At 41.3% G+C, this 15666-nt stretch overlaps 1 protein-coding gene across 1 annotated transcript in view; it reads left to right on the forward strand.

The window, feature by feature from the left end:
• cdh2 (cadherin 2, type 1, N-cadherin (neuronal)) overlaps positions 1-15420 on the forward strand; it is a 60991-nt gene extending 45571 nt beyond the window's left edge. Inside the window, exons 6-16 of the mRNA XM_007233018.4 lie at positions 396-540; positions 732-904; positions 1617-1754; positions 2545-2730; positions 3136-3389; positions 4401-4543; positions 6265-6498; positions 8502-8735; positions 8952-9091; positions 10796-10960; positions 14838-15420. Of these exons, the coding sequence (XP_007233080.3) occupies positions 396-540; positions 732-904; positions 1617-1754; positions 2545-2730; positions 3136-3389; positions 4401-4543; positions 6265-6498; positions 8502-8735; positions 8952-9091; positions 10796-10960; positions 14838-15044 (2019 nt within the window). The 3' untranslated portion in view covers positions 15045-15420. The remainder of the gene's footprint in view (positions 1-395; positions 541-731; positions 905-1616; positions 1755-2544; positions 2731-3135; positions 3390-4400; positions 4544-6264; positions 6499-8501; positions 8736-8951; positions 9092-10795; positions 10961-14837) is intronic.
• Positions 15421-15666: the final 246 nt, after the last annotated feature.

Genomic DNA, 15666 nt, shown 5'->3' on the forward strand with positions numbered 1-15666 from the left:
AAAATTATATTATATTTTAATATATTATTGGTGTCATAAGGAATATTCAAGGCAGCTTAATCATTGAATGCTTAGTAATAGTAAATAGTGGATCTTCTGGCTGTTAATACATTTAAAGAGCAGCTGGGATCAATCATAATGAGACTTGTTGACCGTAGTATAGTCTTGCAATCTCAACTCTGTCGCCATTAAGTCTGGTGCATTCCATCGCTTGATATGGCAAAGAACTTTCAGAGGAGTAAACCAGTTTGACTGGCACGCAGTTTGACAGAAACCAGACTGCTGTTTTTACAAATAGAGGTTTAATAGAAACACACCCCTGCAACAGAATGTATGATATTTACTAGCTGCTAATTTCTTTGTGTCTGTGTGTGTGTGTGTGTGTGTTTGGATAGCTGCGAGCTCATGCCGTGGACATTAACGGGAATCAGATGGAGAACCCCATCGATATCGTCATCAACGTGATCGACATGAACGACAACAGGCCGGAGTTTTCCCACCAGATCTGGAACGGCACAGTGGACGAGGGCGCCAAGCCAGGTACTCGTGCGCGCACGAGCCCTTGCACACCTGCATACATAACCAGCCTCACACAGACGAAATGCTAATCCCTCTCTTATCTTCTGGATGAGCTGAAAAGTCATTAATAGCACCCGGTGCTTACCGGCACGGCACGTGGGTGTTCATGTGTGAACGGTGAATTAGAGTGCCGCTGTTGTTGTTGTGCACAGGGTCGGTGGTGATGACGGTCACATCACAGGACAAAGATGACCCCAACACGGCCAACGGCATGCTGAGGTACAAGATCCTCTCTCAGAGTCCCGAGAGCCCGTCCACTAACATGTTCACCATCAACAACAAGACGGGCAAAATCATCACCGTAGCAGCGGGCCTCGACAGAGAGGTGGGTGAAGTGTGTGCGCGTGTGTGTGTTTTACGCAAAATAACAGCAACATTATCCTGACTAACAAAATACCGTAATTTATAGTGATAGTTCATTTAGTTAATTGTGTTAAGAGTGTTTATATATATATATATATATATATATATATATATATATATATATATATATATATATTATATCAAGTGATGCTGTAATTGTTCTAGGTTAATATAAATGCATTGTAAAACTTTATAACTTTAGATTTCAGAATTACTTAATAAGGAGGTTTCTAAGTATTCCAGCAGACTAAGACAATGCCACTATGATCAGGAGAACGCATATTCGAATCCAGGTCATGCAGCTCACCATCAGCTGCCGGATCCCGAGATAGCCCAGTTGCCAATGCTAACTTCACATAGCCTTTACTGTCCTGATGTTGCGGCGCATTGCTAGTGATTAGCGGAGTACAGTATTCAGTATAGCTATATTAGGGAGAAAAGCAGAATAAAATATAAAAAAGAACCACTGTAGTACTGTAATGTATCTACAACAAAGGACCTACAGTATATTGTTAAAAACATTTATTTTTGCAGGATTCTGTGCTTGTTGTGTGTGTTGTTTGAAACTGTACAACATTTCAAGTTTACTGTAAACCTTACATTTACACACCAACTTTGTCTTTCTCTATTTGTACACCTACTGACTGTGTATGTTCTATATGTCTTATTAATAGAAAGTGTCCCAGTACACCCTGATCATCCAGGCCACTGACATGGAGGGCAACCCCACATACGGCCTGTCCAACACTGCTACCGCCATCATACGCCTGTTGGACGTCAACGATAACGCGCCAGAGTTCACCAGAGACACAGTAAGTTCAGTAGATATACCGATGCATGTCTGATCTAAATATATGCCAGTGAGAAGTGGCAAAATGGTGAATACAGACAATACAATAAATAATTTTTAAATAACAATGCGATTTCTAGCTGGTTATAATCAAGACTGATTTACATTGTTTTTACTTGTATAGAGATTACTTGTGTAATGCTTAAGACTTATCAGTGTGTCCTAAGAGACATTTACCTTCTCAGAGCAGGAAAACAAATATCAAAAATAGTTTATGATAAATCACAGTAATGGGGTTCAGGCACGAGCTGCTGATGCAGGGCTTGATTTCCCAGAAGTCTAATGGATATCCACCATCCATATCAGGGTAGAGCAGGTTTTACTATCTGTGATTTAATGACGGCAGCAATAGTAAACTTTAGGGAGGCATAGCACTGTTAGACTGTTTACTCCAGCAACAGTTGCACTAAAAGAAACAGTGCGGAGGGGAGAGGAGGTGGAGCAGTGGCCCTCGAGTAAAAGGTTTTGCTGATGGGAGATTCTGAGATTACACCACGCTGTGATAAAGTGGGCTGAAACCAACAAGTGGTCCCAAGTCAACAGTCCCATTTTGCTGGGAGCCCAATGTATAACATTTGTCAGCAGATAAACAAGGTTGTTCTCTCGAAAGGAGAATACAGATTTACTTTATTATACATATACAGCACCCTGAGATTACTTACGACAAGCATGTCTCTCTCTCTCTCTCTCTGTCTCTTTTGCTTGCTTCCTCTGTCTATTCTGTCTCTCTTGCTCGCTCGTTCATGCTCCAGTTCTACGGAGAGGTCCCCGAGAACCGTGTAAATGAGATCGTGGCTAATCTGACAGTAACAGACAAAGACAAGCCCGGCACTCCAGCCTGGAACGCTGTGTACCGCATTACGTCTGGAGACCCGACCGGACGCTTCTCCATCCCTACTGACCCCACCACCAATGAGGGCCTTGTCACTGTGGTTAAGGTGAGGCTCATGCATGTATATGCATGTATATGTACACTATATTTGCTTTTTTTTTTTTTTTTGAAAAGCATGGGTTCAAATGTAGAGCACAGACGGTTTCCATAGCAACAAAGCCAGTCAACAGCCGCTACCCCCTCTTCATCTGGGATAATGGTTTGTAAGTAGTTTAATTGGAGAGTGAGTCATTCATTAATTATTACTCCAGCTACTCCTCTCTTTGTATTCATCAGCACTAATATCCTTTCATCTTAAACAGCGCTACCGCTCTGTTTATTTGGTATGGAACATATTATGCAATTGCGTTAGGGCCGGGCCTGTGTGTGTACTATGTGTATGTGTGTGTGTATATATATGTAATATGGATGTGTGTTTAATGCGTGTGCTTTTCTCTTGCTGTTCCCGCAGCCTGTTGATTATGAGATGAATCGCTCGTACATGTTGACCGTGGTGGCTGAGAACGAGATTCCACTAGCCGGAGGGATCCACCGCACCCGCCAATCCACAGCCACAATTTCCATACGCATCATCGACGTGAACGAGAGTCCCAACTTTGACCCCAACCCCAAACAGGTCAAGCTGGACGAGGGGCTTCCCGCAGGGTCCATGCTAACCACCTTCATAGCTCACGACCCTGACAGACACATGCAGCAGTCTATCAGGTAAAAAATAAATACTATATATTATCTGTCTCTTCTCTCTCTCTCTCTCTCTCACACACACACACACACACACACACACACACACACACACACGCAGGGCCTGATCACACCCGACATGTCAGATGCTCCAAATATAAAGAGACAGCAGCAATACACACAGGTGTTAACTGGTTCATTGTGTCTTGGAGAAGCATTGTGTCACCCCCATCACTCAAACCACCTCTACATTTGCATTGTAAATGATTTAGTGTCCATTGAACACCCTGATGGTAAGACACTACCAACTAATGAACCAGCAGGGTTCGTACGGTCATGATAAACCTGAAAAAGTCATGGAGTAAAAAAAAATAAATAAATAAATTTCAAGGCCTGGATAAGTTTTGGTAAAATAAAAATACCAAGAAAGTTTTGAAAAAAAGTTATGGAAATTTGATCTACACATCTTTGTGTTTTTATTTATCGATGAAGACAAGCTAACGAAAAGCTAACAAATTTGTAAAAAAAATAAAATAATAATAATAATAATAATAATAATAGTAGTAATTTAGCCCTACACTATATGCCAGCACTATGGGTTTGTGCACTGCTTCATGTCCATGTCTGAGTAACATGTAGGGGTGTAACTAATTGTAACAAATTGGGCACGCACCTGTATTGCCAAAATAGCAATGAACATCTGCTTATTTGCGTCTGTGTAGGTTGTATTCAGCCAGTAGCGCACCTGTGTTTTACATTGCCAAAAAAGCAGTTTACCTGAATGAATACACCTCATTCTGAGACCAACTCACCTATCGGGAAGATATATATTTAGAAGCACTGGTGCTATTTAAACAACACAGGCAGAATGCAAAAAAAAATAGACTGTTGGCAGGGTGTAAGGTAGCAATAAGCTAATTTAAGTTAATATGCATCTCCAGCCACTACAAAGACATCTTGAAAAACCATATTATGGCAATAGCATCTGTGAAATACTTTAATATATAATATGTATGTGTTTTCTCTCTGTTCCAGATACTCAAAGCTGTTTGATCCAGCCAACTGGCTGGAGATTGATCCCAACAATGGGCGAATCTCCACTATCGCCCTCCTGGACCGCGAGTCCCCCTACGTCAGAAACAACCTCTACAATGCTACCTTTATGGCTTCTGACAACGGTGAGCTGTGTGTGTGTGTGTGTGTGTGTGTGTGTGTGTGTGTGTGAGATGCAGCTCAGTGGAGAGTTTAAATTCATTCCAGGTTCAGGTGTGGATGAGTGATTCTATTGATCTCAGCTGTGGGGAACAATTATCCCCAAATTAACTCATAGAGGTACACGGGCATACACACTCCTACTCACATGAAAACTGATTTTCACTCATGTACCGTGGAAATAGAAGCAAGACCCTCTTACCACTCTCTCTCTCACAAACAAACACACCTTTCTCTGCCTTTACATGCTGGCACACACCTACACACACTACAGTCTATGTAAAAAGGGGCTGCACACATTTGCTTGGATCTGTTCTTCTGCAGTTGTTAGCATTCCCTCAGCATCGGATCAGTGTGAAAAACACTCTTTCGCTCTCTCTCTCTCTCTCTCTCTCTCTCTCTCTCTCTCTCTTTCACACACACACACACGCATGCTCACACATGCACACACTCGTGGCTCTGTGAAGGAGATCTCTATAAACACTCGGTTAACCTGTGGTCCCGGAGTGTTTTGCGCACAGTAGGGCACTCGTGCTTTTCGATTGCTGCTGGTTTTCACTGTAACACTCTGGCAGTGGCTCTTCCTCTCCTGTGGCTCCTATCATTCAGGCTGATGATCTAAAGAGCGCTTACAGTCTGTGCTCTACTCTTTCTTTTTTTTCCAGCTCTTACCAAATGACTGCTGATGTTATTTATGAAGCCAGTTTGATGATGTGACAGACAGCAGATTTAGGCCAGCCAAAAAAAAAAACTTCTGCAGATGATTGGCAATGTCATACAGCCTGTGATTATGCAAGTCGTAAAAGCCGCATGAGTATTATGTTAAGTGCTGTCTTGTCAGCGGCTAACAGGTTCAAAAGTAGCGTTCTCTGGAGCTGGCAAATTAGTACCTGCTCTCATGAGTCTCTCTCCCCTCCATCACTGACATCTACACCAAACGCTGCATCCGCAAAGCCACCAGCATTGTGGACGACCCCACCCATCCCTCACACGGACTCTTCGCTCTTATGCCGTCCGGCAGAAGATACAGGAGCATCCGAGCCTCCACTACCAGACTATGCAACAGCTTCTTCCACCAGGCAGTCAGACTTCTCAACGCACAGAGACAGAACTGAACCCCCACCCCACCCACCACTCACCCAACACACTTACACAGAACTGAACTAAACCCCCCCACCACCACCCTTTACACACACAAAGTCTGTACTTCACACACACATACACACACACACACTCACTCAGCACACAGAGACTGAACTGTTTCTATCCCTATCAGCAATATTTGCTGCTACTCCCAAATAACTATAAACTCTCTACCTCAGTAACTGCTGTGATTATATATGTCCTATATGTTACAGTATGTTACACATCTCTGCACCTTATCCTCACTATGCACATTTCATTATACCGTATTGGTACTGCACTGTCCTGTCTTTTAAATTGTCTCGTCTTGGTATTTATTGTATTTATGATAGTGTTAGTTTTATGTTGCACTATCCTTACACCTTGCACTTTATGTTGTCTATTGCTTGTTGTTCCATGTTGCACCCTGGTTCCGAGGATCGTAATTTCACTACACTGTGTACCTGTACTCAGATGTAATGACAATAAAAGCCTCTTGACTTGACTTGACTTAATAAACAAGCTGTTTCTTAATCTATCTCTCTCTTCCTCCTTCACTCTGCAGGTGTTCCTCCAGCCAGTGGGACTGGCACTCTTCAGATCTATTTATTGGACATTAACGACAACGCCCCGCGAGTGTTTCCTCAGGAGACAGAGATGTGCGAGCGCCCCGACCCCAACGCTATCAACATCACAGCAGTGGACGGAGACTTGAACCCCAACGCAGGGCCATTCGCCTTCGAGCTGGCACACAGGCCTTCTGACATCCGCCGCAACTGGACCCTCACTCGCATTAATGGTACGAAAAAGAACACGTAACACATTCAGCCAATGTTTTAATTCACTTTAGTTTGACAATGTTGTTCATAGCACAGAGACATGAATTATTTCTGTGCTAAATAGCATAGCCATGCAGGAGTGAGAAAATGCTAGATCTTTGTTTCGAATCCCGTTCATGTAGCTTGCCATCAGCTGCCGGAGCCCTGAGAGAGCACAACTGGCCTTGCTCTCTCTGGGTGGGTGGATGGCACTCTCTCCCTACATCACTTCTAGGGTAATTTCGATCAGCACAGGGCATCTTTGAGTTGATGTATCAGAACCGAGTCCGAGTACACTGTGATGCTACATCAGCAGCAGCTCGAAAAGAGGCGGTGGCTCTGACTTCACATGTATCGGAGGAAACATGTGTTAGTCTTCACCCTCCTTTTAGTTTAGCTGCATTAGATTGTCATTTTTTCTTTATTGCAATATCACAATATCACTTTTAATTTGTAGTAACAGCTCTACATAGAGCACCCAGCCTTATCATCATAAAATAGCTGACTCCTTTTTACATTAAAGTTATTTTTATTTGTTCAGATTGTGCTGCACAGTAGAACAGTGCACCACAACTCCTGAGAATCTACTAAATTGTCTTGAAGTTCCTTTATAGTCAAATACAAAATGTAGTTAATTTCTCTTTGTAGCACCTTAGAGCAGTTCTATTCATAGTCTTCTCTTCTATTTTGTGGGTAGAAGTTATTTTATTATTAGGTGCTCTCGGCAGATACTTATGCTATAATGCAAGAAGAAGAACTATGGTTGTTCTCTTAATTTCGTCTTCAGGGGAGGAGAAAAAAAGCTTAATCTTTTTAATCCTTTAATGTAGCTTAAACAAAAAAGAAACAGGAAAGATTTGCTTCTTTAATTCCTTGTTGGTTTATGCGTTATGGAATTATGAACATATTAGCTTTAAATTGCTAAAGAAATATTAGTTAGCAAGCACATCTTCTTCTGTTAGTAATTTAGTACACTCTCACTGGGTGCTTTATTAGAAACACTGATCTTGTAGGATTACTTTGCTGGTGTACAGTTACATACTCTATAAAGCAGCTTTTGGCTGGGTGTTTCTGATTGGTGCACTCTGTTCTTAATCTGGCAGAAACAATGCTGTGTGAAAAACGACATACACCAGCACTACACACACTACTCTCTCAATCTCACTGTTGTGTTAAGAGTGATCCACCACCCAAATGATATTTCTCTTCGGCCTTGTCAGCAACTTGTTGCCATGTGATCAAAAAATGACCAATGATGGGGTAGAGAAGGGCTGTTGGGTAATATTGGGTCTGACAGTAATTATGCTCTGTAGTGCTGAAAGGTTAATCACGTAAATTAACGTATTTATTAATTCATTTGTATAATCAGATTACTGTTTTAATTTGATTATTAAAATAGGATAATGGAGATATTCACATAAAGAAGCTGCCAGAGGGAATTTCAGTAGATTTATGTTCAGACTTATGTTCTGTCAGAAACCTGTAAAAACTGATTTCTGTGTTTTAAAATTTTTAAGATTATTTTGCACCTTGTTTAATATAAAAGCTGCTTGTAAGGTTGAATGGAGCTGCTGGCTATTCTTAAAAAAATAACAAAATTTAAATATTTATATTGGTTTCAAGTTTTGTTTTGCATGCACCATTCTGACTCCCTTGAAAACATTGTTATGATTGTTACTATTTCAGCATATATATAAAAATATAAATCTGTCTATTTATAATAAGAACTAACAAAATCTAAATCATAGTCAATAATCGCTCCTATACATGAAGAACATAAAAATATATAATATATCTAAATTATTTTACAATATCACCCAGCCCTAACACACTGGCAGGGGGACTGTAAGATTGTAAGCTGTAAGATTGACTCATAAAGTGACCAGCATGCACAGAAACAAGATAATAAAGAAGACACTGGATTGTATATAGTGCATTTCTAGATAACAAAAATAAATAATACAATATTTATCTCTTTTTTTAGGTGATTATGTGCAGCTGAGTTTGAGAACTGGCTCTCTTCAGAGTGGAATCTACGAGGTGCCCATCATCATCACCGACTCAGGCAACCTGCCCATGGCCAACACCTCCTACCTGCGGGTCAAAGTGTGCCAGTGCGATCGTCACGGAGACTGTGTAGATATGGAGCGCATCATGGCCGCTGGCCTGGGCACCGGAGCCATCATCGCCATCCTCATCTGCATCATCATTCTTCTGGGTACGTCTCACACACACACGTCCCACTCTAAACTGTGTAGTATGGCTAAAATGTTCTCTTTTGGCTTGTGGGTGGCAGGGCTTTGTAAAATGCTTGTTTTGTCACCTGTCAGACTCTTGTGAAGCTGAAGGCTATGTTGAATCATTTCGCATTGCTCTGCCTGTCTCTGAATGTCTTTCTGACTCTCTCTCTCTCTCTCTCTCTGTCTGTCTGTAGTACTGGTGCTGATGTTCGTGATGTGGATGAAGAGGAGAGATAAGGAGAGGCAGGCCAAGCAGCTGCTGATCGACCCGGAGGACGACGTCCGGGACAACATTCTCAAATACGATGAGGAGGGCGGTGGAGAGGAGGACCAGGTACATACACTCTGTTGCCTGCAGTCTGTTTGTGTGTGTTTGTGTATGAAACAGCACAGGTTTTATTTATTTGTTGTTAATTTATAAGTTTATTTGTGTAGTAAAGTGGAAATCAGCAAATTTGGTTGTGGTTAAAAATGCTCAAATGCGGTACAACCAAATTTTTTTTTGTATATATTTTGTGCAGTAAAGTGGAAATCAGCAAATTTGGTTGGGGTTAAAAATACTCAAATGTAGTACAATCTAATTTATATTTTTTTTTATATATTTTTTGCAGTAAAGTGGCAAATATTTTACTTTAATGATGGTCTCACTGTAACATAACGGTAGCCACATAGCCTAACACAGAACTATAGCATGAACAGTATATCTATAATTATCTCTGAGGTTATTGAGTTTGTTGTGAGTGAATCATAAAAGCCAGGGGTGGTCTGGCAAAAAGGGTGTTACATAAATTAGGTAATCAAATAATGTCCATACACTACATGGACAAAAGTATTGGGACGTCTGCTCGTTCACTGTTTTTCCAAAATTGATTCTGCTTTTGTTGGGAGTCTGGAACTGCCTCTGTTGTCAAGGGAAGGCTTTCTATTATATTTTGGCACATTGCTGTGAGGCTTCGATTGCATTCAGCCCCAAGAGTTTCAGTGAGTCTAGGATTATGGATGGAAGATCACCACCCCCATGGGTTGGGTTTTCTTATATGGTGCTTTTAAGTTCCCCTTCTCACCTGAGGTTAGCTTTAGTCTGAGGTAGAAATTCTCTCTGGTCTCACTCTAGTGGTGTTACATTTTAGCCAAGCATGTGTATATGCCTGTTTCACTGAGAGTCTGGATGGGGATGTGCATATGGTAGCTCTGCATGTTCTGCATGCTGGGGGCATATATTTATTTCTATTATATTATCTTTACAAATGTTGTGCAAAAATAAATTACCTTTATGTTGCATTTACACTGCTCGGTCACATCAGTGCACTGCAATGAATCCCATTCATTTGCACTGGGAAGTTTTGTTTTCGTTAGACAATGTCATTTGTTCATTGTCACGCATCCATCCAATCAGAAGAGTGCAGGTCTTTGCCTGATATGTGTCCTCAGTGCAATGAAACATTTGTTCCGTATTCTTAAATTCCAGTAAAGCAAGTTAGCAGCAAGTTAGCAGAACGGGAATTAGAAGAACGGGAAGAATTGCCATGTCAGGTTTCCTGTTGTTTATGATCAGTCAATGATCATAAACGCAGCACAGAGAATGTTGTGTAAATGTAAACATTTTAATTTGTCATTTAATTAGAATAGTTTGTAGTTTTTTTATCCTATATTGTGCTCACTAGATTGTTAAGTTATGAAGCTCAATCAGACATTTATAGACTAAACTATAAGTTTGTAGAAAATATAGCTTTATCTATTTTCTATTTAAACACATGTGATTTAATTTCATAACGTAGGTAACACCAGTGTTAATGCCCACATGCGGCCAGTTGGAGGGATGAGTGCATTCATGGGTGTTGATGCAACAAAGCAGATAACAAAATACAACATTAGACCATTATCATTGAATGATGGTGGATGGGCTACGTTTGTAGCGAGGGGATCTAGTAAATAGTGTAAATCAAAAATTTCAGTGAATTATTACTGCAAAACTACAGAGAGCAGCAGCTTCTTTAGCCTGTGCCTTTGCTCAGTCTGCATGTGCTTGTGTGTGCAGGATTATGATCTGAGTCAGCTGCAGCAGCCGGACACTCTGGAGCACGACCTGGTGAAGCCAGTGGGCATCAGGCGGCTGGACGAGCGCCCGCTGCATCCAGAGCCCAGCTACCCGCTCCGCTCCACAGCACCACACCCCGGAGACATCGGAGACTTCATCCATGAGGTGTGTATTTGTGTGCATGTGTGTGTTATGTGTGTGCCTGTGTGGTTTAGAACAGTGTGGTCATATAACTGTTGCATGGCTCCAGTGATAAGAGGTAATGATGATTGATTGTCCGATCGGCCTTCAATCCTATTAGTTTAGATGGACATTAGACAGTCTCAGCTACTCGATATCATCCTGTGCAGTCAGAGAATGGCCGTGTTTTACTACACACCCGCACACACACACACACACACACACACACTCCCTTGCATACACACAAGCCTTGCAGGCACTAAGCTGTGCTGTCTGCACAGCGGAGAATAGTGAGAAATGGTTTAAAAGAGGATATGAATTAAACATTAGATCTAAGCTTAAGTAAGTGCGCTTAAAAGACAGTTAAGCTTTGTAGGAGTGTGTTCTGGGGAGCTGCAGTATTTCTCAGCCGAGTGTAGCTGGAACTCTTTGGAATATTAGATCTCAGGGCAGGCAAGGCTCCTGTCTGTAGATGATGATATTCTGTTTGTACATTAGCAGTTTGTGGGTCTGTGTGAAAACACAGCGAGGTGTCAGTTGCAGGCTATTTCCTGTAGGATATTGGGTTTATATTGGGTGTGTAAATGTCTGACCTCACAACAGTTTGATTTTATTACATCTTTTTTACGATTGAGTGTATCATAAAGCCCAGGGGTGGTCTGACAAATAGGGGGTTACATAAAACGGGGTGATCAAATGAGGTTCATACACCACATGGACAAAAGTATTGGGACATCTGCTTATATATTGTTTCTTCCTAAATTGATTCTTCTTCCTTTGGGAGTTGTCAAGGAAAGGCTTTGTACTATTTTGGCACATTGCTGTGAGCCTTTGATTGCATTCAGCCTCAAGAGTGTCCGTGAGTCCGGGATTTTAAAAGAAGAAAGATCACAACCCCAGCTCACCATCCCTTACACCACAACTCATCTCTAATCTCTAAAGAGCTGAATAGATAACCATTATTCCGGAGAAGAGAACAGATCCACTACTGCTCCACAGCTCAGTGCTGGAGGACTTTACACATGGTATTAACACATTCAGGTGTATCTGCTCCAGAAGATCTATACATCTCCACAGGGACTAGATAGATAAGCTGTGTGTGTGCAGTTGCACATCTTTGGCAGCAATGGTTGGAATTTAATGGAGCTAAATTCTATTTCATGTCAGAATGGAACGTTTATTCTGCTTAAATTGTCTTAAATTTACTGTAAATTTGCTGTAGGTATTACATTTGTGGATGGTGTGTTTAATGCCAGTGAAAAAGCACATACTAACATTAGCACTAAGGCTTGCGGAGAGCTAGCTAACATTAGCGGCGAGCTAGCTAACATACTAATGTTAGCGGCGAGCTAGCTACTTTACCAGGGAGAAAAGTAGGGTTAATGGAGAGCAAGCTAACATTAGCGGTGAGCTACCTAACATGCTAACATGTTCTCCATCACAATGGTACAAAGTTGATAAAGAAAATTGATAGCAAAATGTTAAGTTTTAATTTTCAATACAAAAAAATATTTTTTACTTAAGAAGTTATGACTATATTTTTGGGCCTTAAATTATTTTTATTGAGATCTTAAAAAGGTATTAAAAAAGCATTCAATTTTACTTTTAAAATAGAGCAAGAATCCTCTATTTTATTAAACGCGTGGTGACGAAGCTCAGAGATATGCATCCAGATGGGTCTTAAATTACCAAAGTTCAGTGAAAAACTGAACGTCTGAGGAAAAAAACATATATGGTCATTCTGGATGGAAATAAAATCAAAGAGGACCCCCAATAAAAGAGAAAATTACCCCAGTCATTCAAAAGCTGTTATGCTTGAATCAATTGATTATTTATTCAACATTCCGGAGTTAATACAGTTAAATCACCCCTCTAATCATCATCTCTTATATATGATTATATACAGATTGTACAGGGTTTATTTTTAATCATAATGTATTTGGCTCAACCCCTCTTCTCGCTGTTGTAATTTTGTTATGAAATTCCTGATGTTATGCTCCCGCAGTGTGGTTGTGGGAAGTGTGCGGATGCTGAGGGCTGTAGTGGTGTGACAGTGCAGCATTGGGAGGTGGCGAGTTTGTTTTAGTTTGATATCTTTATCAGTGTGAGTCAGACAGCTGTAGAGTCTCTAGAGCTCTGGCTGCCTCCAAATAACCCCGTAGGCTTTAGTCTGTTCATATTCCAGCGTCTGCCTCCACCCTGACCCCAATCCCTCTCTCCACTCCTCCCTGCTCCTCACACTCCACCTCTTCTGGTGCTCTCAACTCATCTCCTTACTTCATCCCATCACCTCTCTCCTTCCCACTATTATCTTCTCTCCTGCTGAGCAGTTTTCTCCTCTCCCATGATCTCCACGCTTCTTCTCACCTTCTCTTCTTTCTCCTCTTCTTTTCTCCACTCATTCCTTGTCCTCAACTCTGCCCTCTTTTCCTGTCTTAACCTTCCCTCCTATTATCTTCACACTTATCCTATTCTCCTTCTTCAGTTCCTTTCTTCCCTCGCTTCCTTTCCTGCCCCTTTCCCTCGATCTTATCCTCCCTTCCTCCATCTCCCTTCAAGGCTGTGTACGACACTCGAGTGCTCTGCAATATGTTCATGCAGCACTTGAGATATTTCTGGATGACGCTTCGTGAATATTTCAGAAAGCAAGTTGTCGTGTAAGAGGATCATTTTCCAGAACGCAGAGTAAAACGGAGGAATGCGCTCCGACATCTCTATGAGGAATAGCCTGTGCTGCCTACTGGGATATTTAAACTAATACTATTGAAATACCCCAAGAAGAAAATATTTCATTACTTATTTTATCATAAAACTAGGCAGTTTGCTTAGTCACACAACTTACAGTGTACAAATTTCTGTTCCATGTTTTTTTAAGAGATATTTCAGTATATTAAATAAGGGCTACTCAGCATGTGTTCTGACATTGCAGTTCTACGTCACACAGGGTCCAATCTTACACCTTGTGCAAGGCATGTCATGAAGCTTATTGCAATCTTACACTCCACATCTATTTTTTTACGTTTGTGACTATATCTATGCCGATGGGCATGGGGGGCTGGAGGCAAGATATTTTCAAATTTGGTGTATTGCTGTCTTGCGCCACTGTCTGATTTGAACCCTGACAACAGTCAACAGTCAGATGTTCATTCTTGATCTTGATAACACTCCACACGCTCAATCCATGTACACTCCCACTCGTTACACACACACACACACACACACACACACACACACACACGGACACACTGCAGCGCACAACATCAAATTGTATATTAACAATAAACAGAATACAAAATAAAATAACATTCATGTTCCCGTAAATGAGCTGCTTGCACATATTCACAGTGTGAACACGCAGAAAAGCAAAGTTGTATAGGCAAGGGAATGGCAAATGACATGCTGATTGGTTTATTACATTATACATGCCTTTTGTGCATTTTGAGCCGTGCAAGGCGTACTTTTCCCGCAATCCAGAGGCCTTCTGCAAATAAGAGTGAGAAAAAGATCCACCAATAAGAAGTAAAGACCTTTAGCTAAGAAGCTACAGCAGAAAGTGTTTGGAAGCTTTGTCACTAAAGCATGACTCTGTAAGATGTTTTAAATGTTGCTTTATTATTGATAAATGTATGATGTGTTGTGAAAGAGTACATGTGCATTCACATTTACTGACAGTATTGTCATTTAAGTTTATTTGGGCCTTTGACTAAACTTGAGAACTTAACATACAACTTAATTTTATTTAGGCACAAAAACTGACTGACTATTTTAGTCCTTTTTAAATAAAATAAACAGAAATTCTGAGTAATCACATTCATTCCTGGTCTTAAATCTAAAACCCCTCGTTTTTTCTTTCTTTCTCCAGGGTCTGAAGGCAGCAGATACAGACCCCACAGCTCCCCCGTACGACTCCCTGTTGGTGTTCGACTACGAGGGCAGCGGCTCCACGGCCGGCTCGCTCAGCTCCCTGCACTCCTCCAGCTCCGGGGGAGACCAGGACTATGACTACCTCAACGACTGGGGACCACGCTTTCGCAAGCTGGCCGACATGTACGGAGGAAACGACGACTAGCCAGCCCTAACCCCCCCGTCCCCCCTCAGCCCAGAGATGTCCCAAGACCACTGGAGGAAGAGGTGCAACAAAAAAAATCTAAATAAAATATATATTAAAAAAAAGAAGAGTGGCACTTTTTTATCATGGGACATGGACAGGGTGTAAAATCAGAAGAATGAAGAAAGCGATGTTCCCCCAGGAGAGGATGAGCGAGAGGAAGGAGGATCACCATGGCAACAAAACTGGCTCTTTCCCAGGTTTTCTGCTGGAGCGAAAAAGAGCCAGCTGAAGGAATCTGGACTAGCTCTGGATCTGACCAGTTATTTTTTTTGCCTGAGTGAGGGACCCATTGGTGCGATAATTGAAACATTAAGAAAAAAAAAAAAAAACAAAACACTGAAGGAACACTACAAGAACGTTGAAGCGAACGCTCAGTTACACTTGAATTTCACAGTACAGAAGCACTGGGATATTACGTGCCTTTTTGTACATTTTTGTTGTTTTATTCCTGCTTTTTACTTCAGATCTGAATACTTGGTTTCATTGGCTTTACTGGCTCTGAGTTTTTTGAGTGGTTCTGTTGTGAGCCTGTTTATAGAATACGGTTATGCTTCTACACGCTTCTGTTTGTACGCCATCA

The sequence above is a fragment of the Astyanax mexicanus genome, chromosome 1 (assembly GCF_023375975.1).
Source record: "Astyanax mexicanus isolate ESR-SI-001 chromosome 1, AstMex3_surface, whole genome shotgun sequence".
Taxonomy (NCBI): Eukaryota; Metazoa; Chordata; class Actinopteri; order Characiformes; family Acestrorhamphidae; genus Astyanax; species Astyanax mexicanus.